At 49.6% G+C, this 27607-nt stretch overlaps 1 protein-coding gene across 2 annotated transcripts; it reads left to right on the top strand.

The window, feature by feature from the left end:
• LOC120702536 (transcription factor GTE1-like) lies at positions 1-27381 on the top strand. Of its 2 annotated transcripts, none has more exons than XM_039986392.1 (8): positions 1-225; positions 407-547; positions 22070-22147; positions 25916-26140; positions 26271-26369; positions 26550-26608; positions 26720-26870; positions 27049-27381. In XM_039986392.1, the coding sequence occupies exons 1-8, from the start codon at positions 100-102 to the stop codon at positions 27208-27210; spliced, it is 1041 nt and encodes a 346-aa protein (XP_039842326.1). In that variant the 5' UTR covers positions 1-99; the 3' UTR covers positions 27211-27381. The 2 variants fall into 2 exon arrangements, with proteins under 2 accessions (XP_039842326.1, XP_039842325.1); XM_039986391.1 differs by lacking the exons at positions 22070-22147; positions 25916-26140; positions 26271-26369; ... (1 more) ...; positions 26720-26870; positions 27049-27381 and adding exons at positions 1130-1207; positions 2463-2687; positions 2818-2916; ... (1 more) ...; positions 3267-3417; positions 3596-3931 and having other exon boundaries at positions 4-225.
• Positions 27382-27607: the final 226 nt, after the last annotated feature.

Consider the following 27607-nt stretch of genomic DNA (forward strand, 5'->3'; position numbering starts at 1 on the left):
AGAAAAAAAAAAGAAAAGAAAAATAGAGTCCCGGCAGAGCGGCGCAGTCGGCTGTAGTCGCAGTCGGCCGCCGGCCACGCGCGTGGCCGTGAACCCTAGATGACGCCGGCGAACGGTGCGGCAGCGCCAGAAGCGGTGGCGGAGGCAGCGCTGGCCCCCGAGGTGGAGTCCGAGGCCGACGCGTTCCAGCGCCAGGTCGACGACCTCGTCGCCAAGACCGACGTGGTAACCCCCCTTTTCCTCGCCCCCTCGCCCCGTCCCGCCTAGCGTCGAAGCGGCGATCCGGCCGTGGGGGAAGCGTCGATCGGAATGTGCTTTTGGGGGAATTTGTGAGTTCCTTTTATGCGCAAGAAGAATTGGGCGCAGCAGTTCTGAGATTGGGGGTTATTGCGGATGTGTGCTGCAGCTGGAGAGGCGGGTGAACGAGGTGGTGGACTTCTACGATGGCAAGAAGCAAGGCAGCGGCGGCCGGAAGGGCGGCAGGCATGGGGCATACGGGAGGGGGATGCCCGACATTATGCGCCAGTTCGGCGTGATTTTACGAGAGGTGATATTTCTCGAATTGGTTCGATGCACCTTTGTTCATCTTCGTGCTTGTTGGTGTAGCTCACTATTCTTGCATCATGAAGGAAGCTCTAGAGTCTAGAAATCTGATCAATTAGAACTGTAAACGACCTGAATGCCTGATAGATCAGACCATCCTGATTCCTAATGAAACATGTGAGGACCTACATTATTATCATTGTGATCGCCTGAGCATATGTTTTAGATTATAAGTTTACTTCTGCGGTCGTTGTGAACTTTCGAATAATACTCTTGGGACATACTAATGATGTTCTTCTAATTCTACTTGAGGTCCTTAAGTAGTGAAGGGGTATGCGATTACAGCTTTTGGAAGTGGTATTGATTTTATTCATTTGGGCAATTAAAATGCATCTTCTATTAACGCATAAACGCATCTTTGTTTTTGATTGATTTGTATTCAAGGTCCGTTACATGCATTAAGTTAAAATACCTGATATATCTAGCTTGCGGATACTTTGACAAAGGAAAAAGTTTTAACATGCGAATAGTTTGCTGCATGAGTCTGTAATTCGCACTCAAATCTTCTTGATTTTCATCCTTACAGATCACCGATGATAATGATGCATGGCCATTTCGGGAGCCAGTGGATGTTGTGGGACTGAACCTTCATGACTATTACAAGGTAACGATTAAGCCTGATAATGCATTTTTATCCCTAATTTCTGTAGTTAATTCATATTGCGATAGTAATTTTGATTACAAGGGGATATTGATGTAGGTAGTAAAAATGTGAATCACTATTGATGTTATGTCTTTATTGTAATCCCGGATATTCACCCGCAATACAAAAATCTTATAGAGGTATACAGACTCGACCTTGATTAGGGTCCACTTTGGCCTTCGTTTATGCTCTACTGCAAGCACAAGTATATATAAACCCCCCCAATATGCTTCTCGAGCTGCATACAAATAGAGCTCGATCTGGAAGGCGCTTGCTCTTGGGGGCAGCCAGAGTCATTGCGGGTGTAGTCGGGAAGGAACGAAGGAGGCGACATCCAGTAAGGAATCTATGGATTAGGGTTTGAGGGGACAGGAGGGGGTTGCTTTATTGGCTTTTGGGTGTATTGGGCTCTACTGAGTTATTGGGATGGCTGCTCGGAGATATTGTGGCCCAGTGCTTGTATTTTCCTCTTATTCCCTACTGTACATATTCTAAAAAGGGCGTACCCAGTGCCGTAGGCTTCCCGCACTGTGCGGGGTCTGGGGAAGGGTTGTCTTTAAGCCTCAAGCCTTACCCACACAAATGTGTAGAGGCTGGGGCTCGAACCCGGGACCTTCCGGTTACAGACGGTAGGCTCTACCGCTGCACCAGGCCCGCCCTTCACATATTCTCTCTTACATATTTTTATATGTCCCATATTATTTATCTGTTGTAAAATAAAACGTTTTTTTTTGAAACTGTGTATCCACGTATCCGTATGTCTGGTACCAATATCCATATTCGTGTTGTATAAATATAACACCTTAGAAGCAAGCGATTATAGTGTGTGGTTTTTCCCTTCACCAATAGTGTTTTTTTTTTCCTTTTCAGGATTCCATCAATGGAATTAATATAGCAGCTAATGTTCAGTTTTATGAGATATGATGTTGTGTCTTTGACCTATACTATCTGTTAGATGGTCGGATCCACTTATAATGTTCCCTTTATTGCTTGGTTCAAATTGTGGAATCCTTGAAATTTAGCATGTATGTCTCTATATTTAGTTTCTTTTTTGCAGCTGGTTAGCTGACCTGAGTTAGAGCTGCTTCTTTGGCTTGATTACCATTATATGCTTACCAAACAATCTTTGTAGGGACAATTAATATTTATTTAATATGTTTTCCTGAAACTTATTTGTAGTACTTTTCATGTATTTACTTTATCATCTTCTTCACAGATTATTACCAAACCTATGGACTTCTCTACTATTCAAAATAAAATGGAAGGGAAGGATGTTACCACTTACAAAAATGTTCGAGAAATATATGCAGATGTTAGATTAATTTTTGCCAACGCAATGACGTACAATGATGATGAGAATATTGTCCACTTGCTTGCTAAATCATTGCTTGAGAAATTTGAAGAGAAGTGGCGGCAATTTCTTCCTAAAGTTGAGAGTGAGGTAAATTTTTCTAGTTATGCATTTTTCTTTCTTCTTTTGTTTTGTTATGGACATGGGTTGCCTTGCCTTTGATAAAAGCATGTCTGAACCTTTTGTTTTTTGCATCATATTTCTCTACATATGCTTGTAGGAAAAAAGACAAAAGGAAGAGGAATCAAAGGGTGTTGTAGCCACCAATACTTCTCGAGAAGCAGCAATTGCAAAGTTAGCAAAAGATACTGATGAGGAGGTATGATGTTTTGATCCATTGTTTGTTGTTGGGATGGTTAATATCCAGTTCAATTATGTAGTTTTAGAAGCAATATGTATAATTGTTGACAAATCTTCATTGCCTCATTCAGTATTAGATTCAAGGATCTTATCCTATTCGCCCATGGATATTCAAGACTTCCTCTTCTTTTTTCTGCAGCTGAATCAGATCAATAAACAGCTGGAGGAACTCCGGAAAATGGTGGTCAACAGATGCAGGTATATGCTATAATGCTCAATTTCCTTTTTCGTTGCTTTGATTTTTTATGTTGTGATGGCATCATACCTGTGTAGCTGAATCACATGGTCGCTAAAATATCAATATCGTAGGAAAATGACCACAGATGAGAAGAGGAAACTGGGTGCAGGTCTCTGCCACTTGTCTCCAGACGATCTTAACAAGGCACTAGAAATTGTTGCACAAGACAACCCAAGCTTCCAAATTAAAGCAGAAGAAGTGGATCTCGACATGGATGCTCAGGTAATGTTTTGTTTGTTTCCCTAACTTTTTTCTTCTGTCCAATGACCATAACTGGTTTCTTATGTCGTGGCTTAAAATTAAGGAAATAATACCACCCTCTGCGTTTCAACTTGAGAGTTCCCTCGAACTATTGTGGTTATTTCATCTGGTCCACTTTAAACCGTGCTCCTTGATGCAGAGCGAGACAACACTGTGGAGGCTGAAATTCTTTGTGCGGGAAGCGCTGGAAAGACAGGCCAATGCTGCTTCTGGGAAGATGGATGAGAACGCCAAGAGAAAGAGGGAAATATGCAATGCCCTGGCCAAAACTGCTTCAAAACGAATCAAGAAGCAGCCTTAGCAGTCCAGACCTTTCTTTGACTGCCACTGATTGTTCAGAATGTTTTTGAAGTAGGAGTAGCCTTGGTAAAACAATCTTTGCCCTTTTGTGTGCAGTGGTCGTGTACATAGTATGCATTGGTCAGTAACTCGTGAGTGTTTCGAAATTGCAAAATGTCAGGTGATTGCTTCCTCTCGTGTCTCTGAACCCTGCTTGCAGCAGACATGACCTCAAGGTTCCTGAGCTCCATTACCCCCCTGTTGCGGAGCTGTGACTGTGAAAGGAATGTCTGTTCAGCAAACTTTTGTTGCAGGCATGTTAACATAAACCACAAGAACTTCGCAAGGTTAAGCAGGGGTGACCCGGATCAAGCAGTTTTTTTTTAAAAAAATCTTTTAAGAATTCCAGTTTGTAATATAATATAATAATAATGCAAACACTTTAGACGCAATAATAACTCGTCAACATACACAGCACGGAGCATCTCGATCACCTGCTAAAGCTTCTATTATCCCTGGACCGATCGCTCAAATCTCAGCTACAGCCTACAACTATCCTCAACTGCCACCACACACTGTCCACAGCCACAGGTGAGGCGGTGACGACGAGGACAGGCCACCACCCTTCCTGCAAATTTGCAGTTGTTCAAACATGATGTGTCTCCTCCCAACATGCTCCAAATTCTAGCTCAACAAGATCTTGAAAGCAACTCTGCTTCCATGAGAAGCTCGGAAGTTAGGGCTATCTGTATAAGTGGCAGGGTAACATGTGAAATTTCATTAAAGAAAAGACAATATGAGTGCCCTAAAAACGTCCAAAACTGAAGGGAAGATGGCAGGTGGTGGAGCTGATGGCACGGCTCTCAGATAATTCGATCTGCTTTTCTTCTTTTTTATGTGGCTTCCTCACACTGGAAGCCCCTTCCTTGCAGTACTTGCTCTGAAGAATGATCATGTTTGAAGTGGAGGAGAATTTTTAAGTATCAATTGTTTTCTTCGATGTTCTAAAGGTGTGAGGCAACCAAACTCCGTGCCTAACTTGCAGCTTTTGTTACCATCCCTATTGCACAACTTTCCAAATCTATTGCAGCAGCTGGCCAGCGCACCACTTCTGAATCCTGAAACATCTGCACTGGGAATGTCTTGTGCATCCACATTCATCAAGCTGATGCAGGATATTCAGAACCGACTGCGAGTGTCGTGCCAGTTTTGGGTTGGGTTGAAGCTTCGGTAACTGCAACTGTGATAAACTGATATATAACCATCTGAAAATTTTCAATGTGCCACGCTCTCGTGTATCGATCTGGACGGCCGTGTTTCGAATACCGACTAGTTCTCGCACGGCTGCTCTCGCCTGAGCGCCGCCGCGCTCCGGTCGCTACATTTCTTCCATCCCTTCTTCCTCGCCGCTACATTGTTCTTCGTCATGTTCTTCGCGCCCAGCCTCTCGGAAGCCAGCCGAAGGCCAGATGCCCATCGCCTTCGATGACTAGTACTTCGCCGGCCGGACGCGGGCGGCGGAACGGAAGCCACGCCGCCTACGCCGCAATCGGCGTGGATCATGCTGAGCAGTGAGCATGTTTTGCGACGCGCTTGTGCCGCGCCGCCTCGTGGAGCTGCCGAGAAGCTGAGATGCCTGGTGCCGCGGTGCCGGCGCGTCCCTCGCCGCGTCCGGGCGCTCCGGCGGGCGGCGCTGGCCATGATCAGGGGGCGGACGGTATTCCAGATAGCGTCCAAGGGTGGACGGCATTTCATTTACCGTCCGCCCCCTAGGGTAGATAGGAGCCGTCCGATCCGTTTCGTGTGGTCGGGATCAAATCAAGGGGAGACGCCCGCCGTAGAAGCGCTTGCTTGGACGCCTCCCTCCAGTCCCAAGGACGCAGCGTTCCATCTCGTTGACTCGTCGTCCCGCCGCGCTGCTTGCTCCGCCGCCGCCCTCCGGTGATCTCTCCGGTGGTCCGGCACCGGCAGCTGCTGTATGCTCCTGCTCCCTGCTATAACCGCCGCCCAAACTGCTTGGCAGGCACTAGGAGCTGCCGCCAGCTATCCATGGCAGGCAGAAGCTCGATCGCCGCCGCGCACGCCGCCGTTTCTTGACTAGCTAGCGGATCCATGGCAGGCAGGAGCTGCCTCAGCCCGCGTCCTCGACCACCGACGAGCCAGCTCTCCGTTTTGCTTGCCAACACAAATTAAAGTGTGAGGCATGGCGAATCAAAGCCTGAAACCAACACGAGGAGAGCTCAGTGGCTGTCTTGGACGGCCAGGCGTTGGCGGCGGAGAAGACGGCGACGAGGTGCGAGGAGATTGCGGCCGCCCGAGCCGGCCGGCCGGACGCCTCCCTTGCCCGTGGCGACGGACGCTTTGGCCCAGAACGGACCGCGAGAGCTCCTCTGCACTTGAACGATGGGCTGTCTGGATAGGTATCCCGCGTCCTCGGCGGCCGGCGGGATGCAGGGCACACTCAGCGACGACGGCAGTGGCCGCGGACGAGCGGAGGCAGCCCGAGCAACGCCGCGCTAAGCTACCTCCCGCGCCTGCCTTAGGACGACGACCGAGTCGTCGTTGACGCCGAATCTGGGACGCTCGTGTTTCATCGAACGGACAGCAGGGACCTAGGGGTGGACGGTATTTCAAACACCGTCCATCCCCTGGGCATTGTTTCGCTCGCCGTCCGCCCATGATCGCCCGCTCCGCTGCACGCCGGAGCGCCGCGGCGCCCCAGGACCGCCACCCCTTCCGTCCCCCCCCCGTGACCGCGCGACGACACCGTCTCGGATCGCACCGACCATGGCCACGGGCAGCAGGCCAAGGAGCAAGGAACGCCGGAGTTCATGCCTGCCGGCGTTCAGCAGCGGCGCGCTGGGTCGCCGCGCCAGACGGAGCCCAGGACAGAGGCGCTCGGCACCATGCACAGCCGCGCTCGGTGGCGCAGTTGTCGGCGGCGCTGACATTGGCATGCAGCTCCGCTCGATACCAGGGGATTCAGAGGGCATCTGGGATGCATTGCATTCGGTTGCTGTTAATTACCTTCCGTATCCTCACAGGTTTGTTATGATAAATTCCGTAGTTGCAGCCACAATCCGGTTGTGCTCGCATGGTATGCCGCAGTGGACCATTGAAGAGCCTGAACCCTCACAAACATCATCCTCTGTCATCTCTTAACCTGCAGTTGCATTTCTCAGCTCTCGAGTACGAGCATGTGTGTTTGAGCCTGAAACCTCAGACATTCATATAGGACGATTATGCCAGTGATGGTTGCATACTGTTTAACCAAAGTTGAGCCTTGTTCCACTAATTATGCAGGTGTCATGGTGTCTTCAGTATCATGTTCCATCCCTATCAAAAAAAAAATCATATGCCATGCCATCAAGGATGTGGCTTGGACTCCATGCCAAGTTTCAGGAAGTTCACAAAATGCAAATGAAGCAGTGCAACCATGCATATAACGTTCTAGACCTTCATGAACACCAAACCGACCCACAATGCATAAACTTCAATAATTCATTTCGCTGTAGTTGTCTGAACACCAGCAAGCTGTACGAAGACTGTAGGGGAAAACACATTTGTCACAATTCCAATTCTGCATTTGATCATAGGAATACTGCATGATAAGCTAAACAACATGGCAATATTCAATTAGCTTGCACATTCACCTACTTGATGTTGCCACTGGCCAAGCTCCATCTTAGGGGTGAGTATTTGTTCAAAAACTGTTTTCTTAAAGATGTTGAAAAGCATCGCAAAAATACATAGCTTGCATAGTCACATACGTAGTACATGGCCAGGCCTTGTGCGATCAAAGTGTAGCATTCTGCAGTTTCCAAACATTCCACAAGGCTGAAGGTGCTTTACTCTGAAAAGAGCACCCACCTGTCCTTCTGTTGCTTGCTTACAAACAAAAAACAAAAGATTCAAAATTTCGAAGCTACCTAAGCCTTGTTGCTTTGGAGTAACAAATCAAATGCACCGGCAAAGATTGGAAATTTGGTAAAGCTGCTGCTATTGTTCAATTCAATCTTCCAGCACAGTAGTAAAGGTTGGTCTGTGTATTTACTCTGCTGCACGTACAGTTTCCCCGTGCTCCAAAACGATCAGAAGCTTGTTTATTTCTACTGTTCTTATTCTAGCCCCGAAATCGGTTATTTTCCAATCTGTACCGGGTTGTGCCAAATTGTTGCATTCCCAATCTTTCATGCTCACATGCTACTGAATGTTGTAACCCCTTTTTGAACTATCTGCTGGGCCATTTCAGGGCCAATGAATGAATGAAATTCAGGTGGGGGACCCTCTCCCCTCCCGGTGACCTTCAAAAAAAAAACATGCTACTGAATGATATCACTTTGGGATGAAAAAAGCCACAATCTCTTGGATCACACTCCAACTAACAGTCTAACACCTGCCTTAGCTCTGCATATGGTACATGCGGTGCTTTGCACACACAAGTACTGAATACTCTTTGCTGTCGACCTGAACTTCATGCTTAGGATTGGTAGAGGCGTAGAGCAGCGTATTTGCTGTCAGCGAGAAATCGGAGTGGCAAGACGAGCTGCACAGATCAGAGCAGAGGCCGGTCTGGAACAGCCTGAAGGTGTTCTCTCTCAAGATTATGCAGGCACATGTGCGCTGGCTGTTCATCACATTACATCCGATCCAGTGCCTTCCAAATCAATAAGAGGTAGTAGTTGAAGTTGCAGATGCACGTAGCGATCTGTTCCTCGGACCAGGGAACGCAATCACGATCGAGGCGCACACGGGCGCTGTAATGATGGTGTCAGACTTTTAACCCACCATCATCGAAAGCTAGTAGCCGGTGCAGAGCTCACCGTCCATGATCCCCCGGTGCAGTGGCGGCCTCAGAAAGCTAGTAGCCGGTGAAAAGAGGCGGCGAACAGTGTTCGCTGGAGCGCTGAACAAGACCTCACCGTCAGCGGCCTTCAGCGTTGATGGCGACGCTCCAGCACCAGCTCGCAGCCCGTGACGCCACCAGCAGTTCGCATCAGCAATCAAGAAACAGAGCCCAGGCCAGGCCTCCTTTCAGCGGCGGCAGGCGCTCGGCACCACGCACGCCCCGGCCGCGCGCGCAGGGAGAGACGAGCGGCGCGACTTGCTGTGGCGGCTGCCTGGGCGGCGGCGGCGGCGAATACGGCGACACACACCTCTCCAAGTCGAAGCTTGCTGGCAAAACGGATCACGAGAGCTTCGTCAAGGTTTCCGACGAGCCTGAGCGACGCCGCGCCGCGCTACCGCGCCCGCCTGACAAGGCCTGACGAGGACGACCGAGTCGTCGCTGACCAGTCTACTCATGATCCGGGACGCTCCTTCTTGATCCGACAGCTCTCAGGACCCCATGGGTGGACGGTGTTTGAAATACCGTCCACCCCTGGACGTTGTTCCGCTCGCTGTCCGCCCCTGATCGCCACGCCGGAGCTCCGCGCCCCCCCGGACCACCACGCCTTCCGTCCATGTCCTCCCCGCCCCCCCCCCCCTCCCGTGACCGCGCGACGACACTGGCTCGGATCGTGCCGGCCATGGCCACGGGCAGCGGGCATGGAGCAAGGAGCGGAGCTCATGCCGGCGTTCAGCAGCGGCGCGCTGGGTCGCCGCGCCAGATGGAGCCCAGGACGGAGGCCGGTGTTTCCTTTGCCGTCCACCCTGATCGTCCCGTCTGTCTTCGCTGCACGCCGGAGCTAGGGCCGCCGCTGCCCCTGCGCCGCCGGCGATCTCGCCGGCCGTGCGATGATGCCGACGTCGTCTTCGGTGACACGGGAGCAGGACAACGCAGCGGATGTCGTCGCGCCGATGCAGCCTGGAGAAGCTGGACGGTCTGAGCCACGCCCTGCCTCGCCGCACAGGCACAGGCACAGGCACAGGCACACCCTCCCTCCTTCGCCTCCGCAAAGCCTGCTCGGTAAGAAGGGCAAGTTTGATGGAATCCCCTCTGTTAATTGCTAGTAGTTTGGTTTCCTCCTTGTGCTGATCAGGATGGAGACCTAACGACCTTAGCGGTTTAGCTTGGAGTCTGGAGAAACTCATGCTAGTACAATTTTTTGATTGAAGTGTGTCCTTTGGTTACCATTAGCCTTCAAAAAGACAAATCTGCACTATTAGCTAGGCTGTTTTCAATTCGTTCTTCCTCTTGGATAAGATTGGTTTGCACACTGGCCGGTAACCTAAATGCAGATGGAGTAAGATTGCAGTTTGCAAATTTCGATTTGATACACTTAACTATGTGTGCTGCTGGGTGCAGGGCTCCTGAGAGTGAGAGCAAAGATCCACACGATCTTCGGGCCAATCCAAAAGTGCAGCTTGCGCAGGCTAAGAGGTTTGCAACGGGTGTCTTGGAGCACTACAACAGAAACAAGAAGGAGTGCTACACAATTTATTTACTTGTTCTAGAAAAGAGCATGATATGCATATTGGATTGGCGATTTGCATTGTCATGACCTTTCTTAATTTCTTGTGCCCAGATCAAATTTCAGCTCTTGGATGCCAAGCCTGCACTGAGAGGATGTTGCATCCAAGGGGCGAAAACTATGTCGCTGGGCACTGCAATATCCCGCGTGTTTACGACTATGTGCGTTAGTAGTGTGCATATATCTTGGTGGTGGTGGTGGGGGGTGCAAGCATATGGAACTCTGAGACCTGTATCTTTGGCTCTTTGCATTTTATCACTTTCCTGCAGGAGACTACTGACCCAATTACTGAGGCTTAAACTCACCTTCCCACTCTTCAAAGTGTTCGGTTGGTGATTGCCCATTCCAGAGGTCCTGGGTTTTCTGAAATCAATTATCTGAATGCAATAATTGATTTCGCTGTAATTGTCTGAATACCAGCAAACTGTACAATGACTGTAGTGGGAAAAACACATTTGACACAACTCAAATTCTGCATTTGATCTGAGGAATACTGCATGCTGAGCTAAACATCATGGCAATATTAATTAGCTTGCACATTCACCTACTTGATCAGGTCTTTTTTGTAATAAGAAGGGCCTCATTTCACTGACCTTTTCTGAATTCTGAACCTTAACATATTGTACAATGATTGTAGGAATAACAGTATATTTGTTGCCACTCGCCAAGCTCTATCTTAGGGATATTTGTTCAAAAAATGTTTCTTAAGATATTGAAAAGCATCGCAAAAGTACATAGCTTGCATAGTCACATACATAGTACTACATGGCAATTGGCAAGGCTGAAGAACCTTTACTCTAAAAAGAGCACCCACCTGTCCTTCTGATGCTTACTTATACAAATAAAAAAACAAAAGATTCAAAATTTCGAAGCTACCTAGCATTGTTGCTTTGGAGTAATGGATCAAATGCACTAGCAAAGATTGGAAATTTGGTAAAGCTGCTGCTATTGTTCAATTCGATCTTCCAGCACAGTAGTAAAGGTTGCTCTGTGTATTTACTCTGCTGCACGTACAGTTTCCCCGTGCTCCAAGACGACCAAAAGCTTGTTTAGTGTTGGGGCTGGTGGTGGTATGGACACCGATGGCCAATCTCTGGCTTTGCAGATCCCGATGCTGCAATGGCGAGCGACTGAACCTTTCAAAAAGAAAAAAAATATGAAAAGCGAGCGACTGATTTTTTTTATTACAAGCGAGCCTCGGAATGGGATAAGGCCTGTTTAGTTCACACCCCCATAAACTCGTAAACGCAAAAAAAACGTCACATCAAATGTTTCGACACATGCATGGAGTACTAAATGAAGTTTATTTACAAAACTTTTTGCATGAATGGACTGTAAATCGCGAGACAAATCTAATGAACCTACTTAATCTATAATTTGTAACAGTGATGCTACAGTAACCATCCGCTAATTATAGATTAATCATGAATTAATTAGCATCATTAGATTCGACTCGCGATTTACAACCCATCTCTCCGGAGATTATGCAGCTGCACAGATCAGAGGCCGGTTCAGCTCAAACGCATGCTGCTCTCAGTTTCAGTAGCTGTGTTCAGGAGAGTCACCGAAGGGTCCACGGTGTTCGCTGGAGTGCTCAAGGGGACTCTTTCCATTCGGAGCTGCCACCGGCCATGGCAGGCCAAAGCTCGATCGCCGCAGCGTACGCCGCCGTCTCTTGACTAGCTGATCCATGCATGGGGATGGGAAGCCACTTGTCTCTGAAGATTATGGAGGCACATGTGCGCTGGCTGTTGATCGCATTGCATCCGATCTAGTGTTCGCTCGAGTGCTGAACAAGACCTCACCGTCAGTGGCCAGCAGCGTTCACGGCGACGAGCTCCGGCCGTCTCTTTCCCGGAGCTTGTGGCCGCACGCGGGCATCCCCCGAAGCCGGCGGACCGGCCATCTCTTTCCCTCGAGCTCCCTCTAGTCTGGAACGCTGATGCGGCGAGCTGTCCCGCGTCCTCGACCGGCGACAAGCTCCGGCACCGGCAAGCGCCGCGCTAGCTCCCACTCCCGCGCTGACCTGAAGGGCCGCGTCGCTGACCGCAGCCAAGGCCCGACCTGAGCCGCAGGTGTTTGATCCGACGGTTCCCGGGGACCCCAGGGGTGGACGGTATTTCACATACCGTCCAACCCCCGTCCACCTGGCCGTCGAGTCCCCGTCCACCCCGCAAGCTGGAGCTCCGCCGCGCATTAGCATTAGCAGGCAAGAAATTGACCCCGTCCACCCCGCAAGCTGGAGCTTCCCTCCCCTTCGTCCAGGTTCTCTCCCCCCCACAGCCCGTGACGCCACAGCTAGCATTAGCAGGCAAGAAATTGACCCAGGCCAGGCCGCTGTCAGCAGCGGCGCGCCGACTCGCCTCTCGCCGGAGGGAGGCCGCCGGGAGGCGAGTCGGCCGCGGCAGGCGCTCGGCACCACGCTCGCCCCGGACGCGCGAGCAGGGAGAGACGAGATGCGCGCGCAGGGAGAGACGAGCTCGCCCCGGATCGCACCGGCGGCCATGGCCACGGGCGGCGGCGGCGAAGACGGCGACACGGCAGGCGGCCCGCAACCCCTCCAAGTCGAAGCTTGCCCGACCGCCGGGGCGTCGTCTCTCCAGGCCAGCAGACACTTTCGCCCAGAACGGATCGTGAGAGCTCCGGCAAGCGGCGACTTGCCTCCGCGACGCCGCCATCATGGGCATGGAGTCCAGCTGTTCCAGCTGCTGGACGGCCGTCGACACGCGCAGCCCACCAGCGTGCGTGCGCCGTGACCAAAGCCCGCCTTAGTCTTCGCCGCGCTGCCGCCTTCTTGCATGGGCCCGACGAACTCAGGTGCTGCTGCGTCCCGAGACCCTCCCCCCAACCCATGAAGCCACCAGCTCGCTTCAGAAAACAAGAAACAGAGCCCACGCCGCCGTTCAGCAGCGGCGCTCGGCACCTCGCCGGACGGATTTTGAGGGCTTCGGCAAGGTTTCTGGGTCCTCGACGCCCGGCGGGCACTCGCCGACGAGCCCGAGCGACGTCGCGCCGCGCTCTCGCGCCTGCCTGACGGGGACAACCCAGCCGCTGACCGCGGTCCACGCGCGATGTGGGACGCTGGTGCTTGATCTAACGGACAGAAAGGCCTCCAGGGGTGGACGGTGTTTCATATACCGTCCACCCCGAGTCGTTGTTCCGCTCGCCGTCCGCCCCTGATCGTCACGCCCCAGGACCGCCGCCCCTTCCGTCCAGGTCCCCTCCTCCTGTGACTGCGTGACGACACCAGCTCGGATCGCATCTTCTTCCATGGCCACGGACAGCAGACAAGGAACAAGGAGCGGAGTTCATGCCGGCAGCCCGGCCTTCAGCAGCGGCGCCAGACCGAGCGGCCCAGGACGGAGGCGCCGGCCGCGGCAGGCGATCGGTACCGTGCACGGCCGTGCGCGGTGGCGGCCTCCGCTGCTCAGTAACGATGATGAGCCGGCAAGGTCTCCGGCGTCGTCAACGGCCGGTGAGGCCCGAGCAACGCGGCGCCAAGCTCCCGCGCCTGCCTGACGAGGGACGGACGGTAATTGAAATACCGTCCACCCCTGGTCGGTGTCTCCTTCGCCGTCCACCCTGATCATCATCCGCCTTTGCTGCACGCCGGAGCTAGGGCTGCCCTCGGGCCGTCGGCGATCTCGCCGTCCGTGCGATGATGCCGACGCCGTCCACAGTGATGCAGGAGCAGGAGGACACACGCGGACGTCGTCGCGCCGCCGCAGCCTGGAGAAGCTGGACGGTGTGAGCCACACCCTCCCTCCACGGGTCACGGCTCGCTGCCACCGAGCTCTGAAGTCTGAATAATCTACAGCCACATTTCATGTGAATGGCATCTTCATTGGGACGCTGAATTTACACGAGGAAACGATTTGTTCAGAAAAAAGTGAACGCGGAATATTTGGAGCAATTCGTAGAGTTGCCTCAGTCCCCACCGATCGTTGCGTGCGTGCCCGTGCCCCTGCAGATAGGCAAGTTCATCTCCTGCCGCGGCGGCCTTGCACGGGAGTACTTCACCGGCCGGACGCGGGCGGCAGAACGGAAGCCACCTTCGGCCCGGCAACCACCATCCGCCAGCTCATCGAACGTCCACCACCATCGGCTTCTCCGTCCACCGTCCGCTGGAGCCCCGACGCCGCTGCATCTCAAGCAGTCCCGGCATCCCGGGGCGCGCCGCGCGCTGCTCGGAGCCAGAGCACCTGGCGTTCCGGGAGCGGCGCCACCACCTGTTGCGGCGGCAAGCGCGAGCGCACCTGGCGTTTCGGGAGCGCCGGCGGGTGGCGCTGAGATGCATGGTGCCGCGAAGCCAGCGCGTCCCTCGCCGCGTCCGGGCTCTCCGGCGGGCGGCGCTGGCCACGACCGGGGGTGGACGGTATTCCTGATACCGTCCCAGGGTGGACGGCGTTTCATTTACCGTCCACCCTGGGTACCTAGGAACCGTCCGATCCGTTTCATGTGGCCGGGATCAATAAGGGGAGACGCCGTAGAAGCGCTTGGACGCCGTCTTCCCAAGTACGCAAAGCTCCATCTCGTCGTCCCGCCCCCGCCGGACAGGGTGCCGGCTGTGCCTCCCCTCTCCCGTGCAGTGCCATGTTCGCCGGCGTACACAGTATCGCGGGCTCGCGAAGCAAACCGATGGATTCCTCGTGCAAGGTGTCGTCGGCGGCGGCGCTGACGTCGGAGGGCGGAGGCCCGGCCGGTGGTGGTTGACCGGAGGCATCTGATGCTTGGGCAAGGCGCAAGACAGAGCCGGAAAACGGAGAGAGGTGCGAGGCATGGCAGCGGTCGAGGTGCTTGCAACCAAAGCCATGGTGGCGGCGAGCTGATCTTGCCCACATCACATGACCGTGCCAAGACCATCTGAACCTTGCTCTGGGGGAATCCGCGCCCGCCCATGAACAGGCTCACCGAGAACCTGCAGAGTATTCAGAATTCAGAAACGAGAGTTCCATTCAATCTCAGGTTCAAGTTCCTGTTCTGCCAATTTCATGCTCCACAATCAGCTCGGAGCCGTAGAATTGATTGGACGCATCCTTCCCAAGAACGCAGCCCTCCATCTCGTCGTCCCCCCGCCGCCGGCCTCCGGTGATCTCTTCAGTTTCCAAGCGCACGCGTCGCCGTGACGCGTTCCGGGAGCGGCGCCGCCGCGTGGCGCGGCCGGGAAGCTGACATGCCTGGTCCACGGATCCGCCGCGTCCGGGCGCTCGGGCGGGTGTCGTTGGCCACGACCAGGGGGCGGACGGTATTCCAGGAAGATATCGTCCAGGGGTGGACGGTGTAAACGTGTTTCATTTACCGTCCACCCCCTGGGTAGATCGGAGCCGTCCGATCCGTTCCCGTGGTCAGGATCAATCAAGGGGAGACGCCCGCCGTAGAAGGGCTTGATTGGACGCCTCCTTCTCAAGTACGCAGCTCCATCTCATCGTCCCGCCGCGCTGCTTGCTCCGCCGCCACCCTCCGGTGATCTCTCCGGTGGGCCTGCACCGGCAGCTGCTGGATGCTCCTGCTCCCTGATAGAGCCACCGCCCAAACGGCAGAACGACGAGCAGCACAGAACGTTAGTTGGAGCTTCATTTGATGGATCACCGATGGCATGTCTGCAAGTTCTGAAAAAAATATTCAGACTTTCTGCTTATCCGAACCATTATTTTTTAGAATTTCCAAAGGAAGTTGTACCAAATCTACCAGTTGTATGGCATTGCTCATGAGTTCCATCATCCAACATCACACCTGATGTAGTGTTGCTTCAACTGAAAGTCTGAAACTGGGTTCCCTAGTTTGCTGCAATTTTTTTACACTCTTTGAACTTTCTTTTGTGGGAAGTCATGCTCTTGTTATTTGGCAGGCATGCTAATCGACCCTATTATTCATGAGGTATAGCACGATTTGGACTTTGCTGTTAACTAGCTGAATTTTTGGTATTTGGCTTGTTATTATTCATCGGGACATGAGATGCAATTCTGCCCCCAAAGTTCCTATTCCATTTGGTCTCAAAATGAACTTACACCACGAGTTTTAGTTGAGATTTTAGAGGGAACTGAATTTGGATGACAATTTTCTCCATCACGGGTCGCGCCATTTTCCTTCAATAATCATCTCGTCGAATATGTAGAAAGCCGGCGTATGTTTTAGCTGTTGTAATTCTTTTTCTGAACTGTTTAGTAAAGAGGCAGATAAATGCATTTGAAGCGCTTGTGCCGCGCATGCCGTCGTCATTCATTCTCATCGTCACCGTGCTGCCGCGCGCATGCTTCTTCCCATTCCAGCACCCGGCAACCACCGTCCGCCGGCTCATCGAACGTCCGCCACCATCTGCTTCTCCGTTCACCATCCTCTGGAGCCCCGATGCCGCTGCATCTCAAGCAGTCCCAGCCTCACAGGGCGCGCCGCGCGCTGCTCGGAGCCAGAACACCTGGCGTTCCGGGAGCGGCGCCGCCACCTGTTGCAGCGGCAAGCGCGAGCGCACCTGGCGTTTCGGGAGTGCCGCCGCCTCGTGGTGCATCCGAGAAGCTGAGATGTTTGGTGGTTGTGATGGAACCGTCAAATTAAAACTCTAATTAAGCGTAATAGCTGTCATTTGAATACATCGGACGCATTAGCTTAACGACTTAATTTGGCGATACTTTTTCAACCCACAGCCCGATCGAAACAACACCGGAAGTCCCACACGAAGGCAGGCGCAGATATTACAAGCACGACACAATACATTAAAATACATTCACAACAAGATTCTGGAACGTTTAATTTTTACAAACCGAGATCAAATATACATATACTGTACATGAGTTGCATAATTTACAAAAACTTTACAATAGTTATGACTGAAGTTTCAATATAAAAGATCCCGCTACTACTCTAGCTTCCATCAGTTTTGAACTTAAGACCGGTCAAACCGGTTCTCCCATCCGGTCGAACCGGTCGGCACTGCCTGCCGACACCACCGGTCAGACCGGTCCAACGGACCGGTCAGACCGGTCTGCGCAAAACAGAGAGTCCGCACACTCAGCCCTCAAGTGTACAACCCGACGGACTCCCAGTCTAGGGGTCTCGCTCCATGACCTCCCACCCCTCTGCATCCCGGCGGATGAACTTGATGCAACAGGTGGCCACTCCGGTGGCCCGCTCCGGCGGAGACCGCTCGCCACGGTCGCTCCAAGTCCACTCCGGTGGCCCGCTCCGGCGAAGACCGCTCGCCACGGTCGCCTGAAGCCGGGTCCGGGGAAGTAGTGCTTACTCCTTGGGCAGTTCGAGGTCCGTTTAGCTCGGTTCGGTACCTCAGGACTGGGGTACCTCCTCTTGCTATAGCAAGACCCGTGTAGTTATCCGTAACTACGCCATAAGGAGTTGGGCAGCCGGACCCCTTGGGTCCGGCTCCATCTCACCAGACCAACGGCACCGAACCCGCTTCCCGCTCGAGGCAGGTCCGGTGTCGCCACATGTCCAAGAGAAGGAAGCTCTCAGGGCCAAACAGCTAGGGGCCCCGGACCCCCCACCGGGTCCCGGACCCCCCGGACCCCCACATACTATCCGGACCCCTCAGCAGGGAAAGAACAGACACCCCGCCTGGGTGGTCCGGAGCCGCCACGTGACCGCAGGTGGCGGCACGCGCGCGCGGCCGCGGCGCTTTCCCGGGAAGGCTCGCCCACCTACCGCATTCAATGCGGTAGACGAAGGTACGCTCTGCTGAAGAGCCCGAGGTGACTTTAGCCAGGTTGTACTATTGACCGCACATTACCAAGGCGCACAGTGCAACTGGTGCCACCCACACCACGCTCGTCAGTCTGCTACGCCAGCCAGACACAACAGCTCGGCGACGGATTATCATGACTCCTCCGCGGTAGACCCACAGTCTACGCCGCAACCTACACTGCCTCAACGGGCGTCTCGCCGATGGGACAAGACCCCCTCGGTCAGAGAGTCTACAGAATGAAGAAGCGTATCCAGCGAGAGATCCTCCAGCACTGTAACACCGTTAGAATCTATCTAGTATAATATACATCCTGGTTGGGCCCACTTGTCGGGGTCCAATGCCTGTGTACGCGTCCTCCTTGCTCTATAAAAGGGAGATGCCCGTTAGGGGACGACTCAGGTCGAAAAGGAGACCCGAGGGCAGAGGATAGACTCAACCTTAAACCCAAGAGCAATACAACACGCAGTGGACGTAGGGTATTACGCTCCGGCGGCCCGAACCACTCTAACTCCTGGTGTGTTCTTGCTTCATGGGTAGATCTGAAGAATAGCTTGCACCTCCCCGGGTAACCACCCTCTGAGGTTAGGCGGGTGCTTTCCGCCACCCGGCTGTGGCCCCTATCCAGAGCCACGACACTAGTATAACTCAGGGAATCCTAGGGATCATGCAACTAGGGTTCCAAACAATTCCTAAACCTAATGCACAAGTAATAGTTACGTATATAGGTGTCATAATTTAAAATATTAGGATGTGCACCGGGGCTTGCCTTGAGTCTGCTGCTCAGCACTAGGGTTAGCCGGGCCTTGGGCCGACTCCTCGCGAACCTCCTGCCGTGGGGCTTGCCCTTGGAGCTCCTGTGGCTCCACAACCACCTCGTATACGACCTCCTCTACCGCGGCTGCTACACGTATGCATATGCATAGGACATGAGAAATGCATGCATGATTTCATAAAAATTACAAGTAACCAATAGCCAAATTAAATTCTAACTATTTGCACCAACTGACCCTAATTGAACCCTCTCAGCTCTGCTAGCACCGGTCAGACCGGTCCACCTGACCAGTCAGACCGGTCCTACTCAACCTACCGTGACACCGGTCAGACCGGTCCCTCCGACCGGTCAGACCGGTCCTAGCCAGACCAGAACCTAGAAACCTTGGCGCGCCGAAAATCGCCCACCAACTCCAAATACCTTCTAGGATCTAGTTCAGGGATTCATGTGGATGCTTTTGACCAGAGGAAACCACCTAAAACCTTCTAGAACAAGAGATCGATCCAAACTCCTAAATTACCTTGAATGACTCCTTCCCCACGAAGAACTTGCGATCCCGCGTCACCCCATGGAGGAGAACATGGGGAAGTTGATCCTCCACCGATTTGAAGCTCCCTTGGGCCTTGGATCAAGGGTAGAGGGAGGGAGAGAGAGCTCGGGAGGGCGAGCTAGGCACGGGGTGAGACTGAGGAAGTTGGTGTGAGAGAGAGAGAGTGAGGTTTAAATGATGTGAGGCCAACAAAACGGTTGAGTCAGCCCCCAACCAGTCAGACCGGTTGCCCAGATCGGTCAGACCGGTTGCCCAGATCGGTCAGACCAGTCCGGCCCAAACTGACAGGATCAAGTTTGAGTTGGTGATTTGTCGCATGAGTTTTGAACTAATGACTATGGTTAATTTAATTTCAGGTGATTAACACATGTGGTGTTACAATCCTACCCCCTAAAAGAAATCTCGTCCCGAGATTTAATGGAGTGCTAAATTGAAAAGATAGGAATTGGTGAGTACCTTGATATGCTTGTAGCAGTTCAAGGCATTTAGACCGAACAAATTCCTCCGTCTCCCAAGTAGCTTCCCGCTCGGAGTGATTACTCCATTGTACCTTATAAAATTTGCTAACTTGGTTCCGAGTGACCCGAGTCTTGTAATCCACTAATTTCACCGGATGCTCTGGATAGACAAGATCGGGCTCCAGCTGCACATTCTTCGTATCAACAATCTTGGTTGGAACACGGAGACATTTCCTGAGCTGAGAAACATGGAATATGTTATGCACCGTGGATAATTGTGCAGAAAGTTCCAGGCGATATGCCACTGGCCCACACCGCTCAATAATATGAAAAGGCCCAACATAGCGAGGTGCAAGCTTTCCTTTTACTCCGAATCGCTGGACCCCTTTCATTGGAGATACCCGCAAATAGACGTGATCTCCCACTTGGAATGAGATAGCTTGTCGTTTCTTGTCCACATAACTCTTTTGGCGGGACTGTGCAACTTTCAAATTTTTCTGTACGAGCTGGACTTGCTCCTCAGCTTCCTGAACTATATCAGGTCCAAAGAAATTTCTCTCCCTAGCTTCCGACCAATTTAATGGTGTCCTACACCTCCGCCCATATAATGCCTCAAAAGGAGCCATTTTGATACTCTCCTGGTAGCTGTTGTTGTAAGAAAATTCTGCAAGTGGCAGACATTCATCCCACTTTTTACTGTAAGAGAGTACACTGGCTCGCAGCATATCCTCCAGAATTTGATTGATCCTCTCTGTCTGACCGTCCGTCTGAGGATGATAAGCTGAACTACGAATGAGCTGAGTACCGAGGGCTGAGTGTAACTGCTCCCAGAACCAGGCAATGAACTAAGCACCCCGGTCTGAAATGATTGTCTTTGGAATTCCATGCAGACTCACAATACGATCCATATATAACTGGGCATATTGCTTCGCTGTATGTGTGGTCTTTACCGGCAGAAAATGCGTGGTCTTGGTGAGACGATCCACAATAACCCATATCGAATCGTACCCCTTAGAAGTTTTGGGTAAGCCGATAATGAAATCCATACTGATGTCCTCCCATTTTCAGGATGGAATACTCAAGGGCTGTAAAGGCTCGGCTGGTCTCAAGTGGCTCGCCTTAACCCTTCTACAGGTGTCACACTCGGACACATACTTAGCAATTTCCCGCTTCATCCTTGTCCACCAAAACCGCTGCTTCAAATCTTGGTACATTTTATTGCTGCCCGGATGAATGTAATACTTAGAGAGATGAGTCTCATCAAGAATATGCTTTTGAAGCTCCAAATTTTTAGGTACTACCAACCGGTTCTTAAACCATAACACCCCCTCATCATCTTGACGAAAACACTGAACTCTGGGGTCGTTTTCACTGAGCCTCTGTCTAATCTTTTCCATGCCTATATTATTTTTCTAAGCATCAACAATTTGATTCCGCAATGTTGGAGCGAGGGTAATAATGGTAAGTGTACCCTCAGCTATCATAGCCAGATTCAACTTCTTCATTTCTTGGCATAGAGTTGCATGCATAGATGTTGCTGAGATGCAGTGGCAACTCGCTTTTCTACTCAATGCATCTACAACAACATTAACTTTGCCCGGGTGATAATGAATCTCCATATCATAATCCTTGATTAGCTCTAACCACCGTCTCTGGCGCAAATTCAACTCACTCTGGGTAAAGATATACTTGAGACTCTTGTGGTTTGAGTATATATGCACAGGGTTGCTCAGGAGATAATGACGCCAGATCTTTAAGGCATGCACGACTGCTGCCAGCTCCAGATCATGAGTAGCATAATTCTCTTCATGCCGTCTGAGGGCTCTGGAGGCATAGGCAATCACTCGCTGATCCTGCATAAGGATGCAGCCTAGGCCCGTACCTAATGCATTACAACAAGTATTAATGGCCGAATAATATCCGGCGGAGGCAAACAGGGATGAATACGGAGCCAAGACCCGTACCTGATGCATCACAGTACACATCAAAAGGCCGGGTAATATCTGGCTGAGCGAGGACAGGAGCAGACGTCAGAAACTTCTTCAAGGTCTGAAAAGCTTGCTCACATTTGTCGTCCCAATTAAATCTCACCCCTTTCTTAAGCAATTCAGTCATGGGTCTAGCAATTTTTGAGAAGTCCGGCACGAACCGGCGATAATACCCTGCTAGCCCAAGGAAACTCCGGATCTCCGGAACAGAGGTGAGAGAGCTTTTGTAAGTGGTATTGATTTTATTCATTTGGGCAATTAAAATACATCTTCTATTAACGCATAAACGCATCTTTGTTTTTGATTGATTGTATTCAAGGTCCGTTACCTGCATTAAGTTAAAATACCTGATATATCTAGCTTGCAGATACTTTGACAAAGGAAAAAGTTTTAACATGTGAATAGTTTGCTGCATGAGTCTGTAATTCGCACTCAATCTTCTTGATTTTCATCCTTACAGATCACCGATGATAATGATGCATGGCCATTTCGGGAGCCAGTGGATGTTGTAGGACTGAACCTTCATGACTATTACAAGGTAACGATTAAGCCTGATAATGCATTTTTATCCCTTATTTCTGTAGTTAATTCATATTGCGATAGTAATTTTGATTACAATGGGATATTGATGTAGGTAGTAAAAATGTGAATCACTATTGATGTTATGTCTTTATTGTAATCCCGGATATTCACCCGCAATACAAAAATCTTATAGAGGTGTCACACTCTGAAATTTTTGAATTTCAGGATGTGATTAAAATTAAAAATAAAACAACAATTTTCTCAAAATTTTAAAATTTTCTCAACATTTATTTTTCTTCACAGAGAATTTAGTGTAAAAGAAAATAAATATTGGTTGTTTTTCAAATTAAATGATGTTGTTCTTCTGGTGATGCATTCATGTCACATGCATAGTGTTGTTGAGTGTGAAAACCTTTCAAAACGTGTTCTATCATCAAAAATTCTTCCCGGGAATTTTCTGGAATTTTCTGGATTCTTTTCCCATTTTCCCTAGAGCAAACTCTAATTTTTAGAGGCTCTTCCAAATCTTCTCATGAGCTCCAAATATTTTATTTGAGTTCATTAGGTCCCAATATATTTCTAGGATTTTTCCTAGAATTTTCGGGCCATTTGGAATATTTTTCGGACTTTAAATATGAATTCTAGATTTTTCTAGAATTATTTTAATTTCGAAAATAATTAATTCCGAAATTTTAAATGGGCTAAGTCTATCAAAAGTGCATAAATCCCTAATGGACCTCAAGGGCCCATTCATGTGTTCCCTAATGGGCTAAAGGCACGTAAAGCCCATTAGCATGGGAGGGAGGTTTAGTACCACATTGCTAGTTGATGTGGGATGGCGAGACTTTTCTCTCTATATATTAAACCAACCTCTCATGGCAACTCCACACAAAAATATAGACTACCCGTAGGGAGGCTCCTTGTTTGGGAATCCCTAAAATAATCTTTTCCCTAGAATCCCACCATCCTCCGCATCCGTGCATCTCCGGTGAAATCCGACGCCACCCTAGTGCTCAGCTCGTTGTCCTCTTCGTCGTGGTGTCTTCCTTCTCGTGAGTCGTCGCCATTTCGCCGTCGACCCCGTGCCTTCTTCCTCGACTCCGACGATTTCCTTCTTCTCCGGTGAGCAACTTCCTCCGTCTTTTCTTCCCTCTCTCTCGCTCTGCTCCGCTCGGTCTTGTTCGCCGTCGCCGCCATCCTCCATGCGCCGCCACGAGCTCCGCTCCGCCCGCTCTAGCTCTGCGCCGCCGCCAGCCCACCCCAATCCACTCCCGCCGTCCGATTTAGATCCAGCAGCCCAGATCTAATATGACCCGAGTCAACTAAACCAAATACCGTTCAACCGTGGTCATTTTTGCAAATAAACCCCTCCGTTTTTCTAAAATCAACCCTCCGTCCATCGCAGTTCAAAACTATTTCTGTTTTAGTCCAAATCTTTACGGAAAACACCCTGAGCTTTTCCAAAATAGAACCCGCCATCCTTAGTGCGTTGTTTTGCAAGCTAGCCCCTGTATCTTAGGTTAAATCTCGTTTTAGTCCCTAGTTTCTTTAGAGCTAGCCCCTGAAAGTTTAAATCTATTGCAAACAAGTCCCTAGAATCTTGTTTTAGCCATATCTTCTTCGTTTTAGCTCCGTTTTTATCGATTCTTGCGCTCACGTGATCCTTGCAACGTGTGCGATAGCTTTGTGACCTTGTTATCCTCTGTGAGCACAGTTTTCTGTGTCTTGCAAATCTTTCCGCTAGCTCTTAACTCTTTAGTTAATCGCGACTAGATCTCTGAAGCACCGTTTATTCTGAAGAATCGCCGTTTTAGTTCCGTTTTCCGCGTTTCTTGCGCTCTCATAATCATAGCAACGAGCCCTATCCTTTAGTGCGTTCTTTTAAAGCTTTTATCTTATTTGGTGTATTGTTCTTAGTTGTATCTTTTTGTTTGCTTTGTATGGTTGCTCGTTGATTGCTCCGAGTATAAGGATCGCTGTTTGAAGATTGAAGATCAAGAGTTCCAAGTAAGCAAAAGCTGAAGAGCAGTAAGAGTAGCTTTTCGTTGGAGAAAGGCAAGTGACCCTAACCATACTTCTATCTATGCTTTATTTACAAGAGTACTATGATTTAATTGGAACATGGAGAACCACCCAAGAAAACCGTACAACCACAATACTAATGGGCTCTGGTCTTGGCTAAGTAATTAGATGAACTATATGTTGTGTTGGGGTTGTTCCGCTTGGTGGTTATGAGTTTGTGTTGTGGAGCGGGTGAAGGAAGCTGCGTCTTCTGAGGGACCGCACGGCAGGGACCAACACATACATATAGGGATTCTTTGTAAAGGCCTCGTAGCGTCCCTATGCAATCACACCTCGGAAGTGTGGTATTGTGCCTGATCAGCACATATGCGTGGTTGGGTTCAAAGTTCTTCGGAACTTTTACGCGAATTGTGGTGAAAGTGTACAACCTCTGCAGAGTTAAAACTAACCGGTTAGCCGTGCTCACGGTCAAGAGTGGCTTGGACCCTCACATGATTAATAAACTTAAAGATGGATTTAAATCATATTCTGGTTATTTCTTGTGGCCTTGCTGAGTACCAACCATAAGTGTACTCACCCTTGCTTACTGCTGCTCAGAAGGGAAAGTTGCTGTGGAGTATTTTGAAGATGTTGCTGAGTTTTAGGCATATGCAACCCCCAGTCGATTGCCTGTGAAGTTTGAAGCCTCCGTTTCCAAGATAAGCTGTAAACTCTGATAGTCTTTTATTGGTTGTATTTCTCTTTTTCGTGATACTGTTACTGATTATTCACTTATGATGTCTCTATATGTATGAAACTTGATCCTGGCATACATATAGATATGCATTCGGTTTTCTTTTAAAAAACCGGGTGTGACAAGAGGTATACAGACTCGACCTTGATTAGGGTCCACTTTGGCCATCGTTTATGCTCTACTGCAAGCACAAGTATATATAAACCCCCCCCAATATTCTTCTCGAGCTGCATACAAATAGAGCTCGATCTGGAAGGCGCTTGCTCTTGGGGGCAGCCAGAGTCATTGCGGGTGTAGTCGGGAAGGAACGAAGGAGGCGACATCCAGTAAGGAATCTATGGATTAGGGTTTGAGGGGACAGGAGGGGGTTGCTTTATTGGCTTTTGGGTGTATTGGGCTCTACTGAGTTATTGGGATGGCTGCTCGGAGATATTGTGGCCCAGCGCTTGTATTTTCCTCTTATTCCCTACTGTACATATTCTCTCTTACATATTTTTATATGTCCCATATTATTTATCTGTTGTAAAATAAAACATGTTTTTTTTTTGAAACTGTGTATCCACGTATCCGTATGTCTGGTACCAATATCCATATTCGTGTTGTATAAATATAACACCTTAGAAGCAAGCGATTATAGTGTGTGGGTTTTCCCTTCACCAATAGTGTTTTTTTTCCCTTTTCAGGATTCCATCAATGGAATTAATATAGCAGCTAATGTTCAGTTTTATGAGATATGATGTTGTGTCTTTGACCTATACTATCTGTTAGATGGTCGGATCCACTTATAATGTTCCCTTTATTGCTTGGTTCAAATTGTGGAATCCTTGAAATTTAGCATGTATGTCTCTATATTTAGTTTCTTTTTTGCAGCTGGTTAGCTGACCTGAGTTAGAGCTGCTTCTTTGGCTTGATTACCATTATATGCTTACCAAACAATCTTTGTAGGGACAATTAATATTTATTTAATATGTTTTCCTGAAACTTATTTGTAGTACTTTTCATGTATTTACTTTATCATCTTCTTCACAGATTATTACCAAACCTATGGACTTCTCTACTATTCAAAATAAAATGGAAGGGAAGGATGTTACCACTTACAAAAATGTTCGAGAAATATATGCAGATGTTAGATTAATTTTTGCCAACGCAATGACGTACAATGATGATGAGAATATTGTCCACTTGCTTGCTAAATCATTGCTTGAGAAATTTGAAGAGAAGTGGCGGCAATTTCTTCCTAAAGTTGAGAGTGAGGTAAATTTTTCTAGTTATGCATTTTTCTTTCTTCTTTTGTTTTGTTATGGACATGGGTTGCCTTGCCTTTGATAAAAGCATGTCTGAACCTTTTGTTCTTTGCATCATATTTCTCTACATATGCTTGTAGGAAAAAAGACAAAAGGAAGAGGAATCAAAGGGTGTTGTAGCCACCAATACTTCTCGAGAAGCAGCAATTGCAAAGTTAGCAAAAGATACTGATGATGAGGTATGATGTTTTGATCCATTGTTTGTTGTTGGGATGGTTAATATCCAGTTCAATTATGTAGTTTTAGAAGCAATATGTATAATTGTTGACAAATCTTCATTGCCTCATTCAGTATTAGATTCAAGGATCTTATCCTATTCGCCCATGGATATTCAAGACTTCCTCTTCTTTTTTCTGCAGCTGAATCAGATCAATAAACAGCTGGAGGAACTCCGGAAAATGGTGGTCAACAGATGCAGGTATATGCTATAATGCTCAATTTCCTTTTTCGTTGCTTTGATTTTTTATCTTGTGATGGCATCATACCTGTGTAGCTGAATCACATGGTCGCTAAAATATCAATATCGTAGGAAAATGACCACAGATGAGAAGAGGAAACTGGGTGCAGGTCTCTGCCACTTGTCTCCAGACGATCTTAACAAGGCACTAGAAATTGTTGCACAAGACAACCCAAGCTTCCAAATTAAAGCAGAAGAAGTGGATCTCGACATGGATGCTCAGGTAATGTTTTGTTTGTTTCCCTAACTTTTTTCTTCTGTCCAATGACCATAACTGGTTTCTTATGTCGTGGCTTAAAATTAAGGAAATAATACCACCCTCTGCGTTTCAACTTGAGAGTTCCCTCGAACTATTGTGGTTATTTCATCTGGTCCACTTTAAACCGTGCTCCTTGATGCAGAGCGAGACAACACTGTGGAGGCTGAAATTCTTTGTGGCGGAAGCGCTGGAAAGACAGGCCAACGCTGCTTCTGGGAAGATGGATGAGAACACCAAGAGAAAGAGGGAGATATGCAATGCCCTGGCGAAAACTGCTTCAAAACGAATCAAGAAGCAGCCTTAGCAGTCCAGACCTTTCTTTGACTGCCACTGATTGTTCAGAATGTTTTTGAAGTAGGAGTAGCCTTGGTAAAACAATCTTTGCCCTTTTGTGTGCAGTGGTCGTGTACATAGTATGCATTGGTCAGTAACTCGTGAGTGTTTCGAAATTGCAAAATGTCTGGTGATTGCTTCCTCTCGTGTCACTGAACCCTGCTTGCAGCAGACATGACCTCAAGGTTCCTGAGCTCCATTACCTCCCTGTTGCGGAGCTGTGACTGTGAAAGGAATGTCTGTTCAGCAAACTTTTGTTGCAGGCATGTTAACATAAACCACAAGAACTTCGCAAGGTTAAGCAGGGGTGACCCGGATCAAGCAGTTTTTTTTAAAAAAAACTTTTAAGAATTCCAGTTTGTAATATA

This window comes from Panicum virgatum, chromosome 4K (assembly GCF_016808335.1).
Source record: "Panicum virgatum strain AP13 chromosome 4K, P.virgatum_v5, whole genome shotgun sequence".
NCBI lineage: Eukaryota > Viridiplantae > Streptophyta > Magnoliopsida > Poales > Poaceae > Panicum > Panicum virgatum.

Coding starts and splice junctions, on each gene's coding strand:
- LOC120702536 (XM_039986392.1), top strand. CDS start 100: ATGACGCCGGCGAACGGTGCGGCAGCGCCAGAAGCGGTGGCGGAGGCA. Junction 26,141..26,270: donor TTCCTAAAGTTGAGAGTGAG/GTAAATTTTTCT, acceptor ATATGCTTGTAG/GAAAAAAGACAAAAGGAAGA. Junction 26,370..26,549: donor CAAAAGATACTGATGATGAG/GTATGATGTTTT, acceptor TTTTTTCTGCAG/CTGAATCAGATCAATAAACA.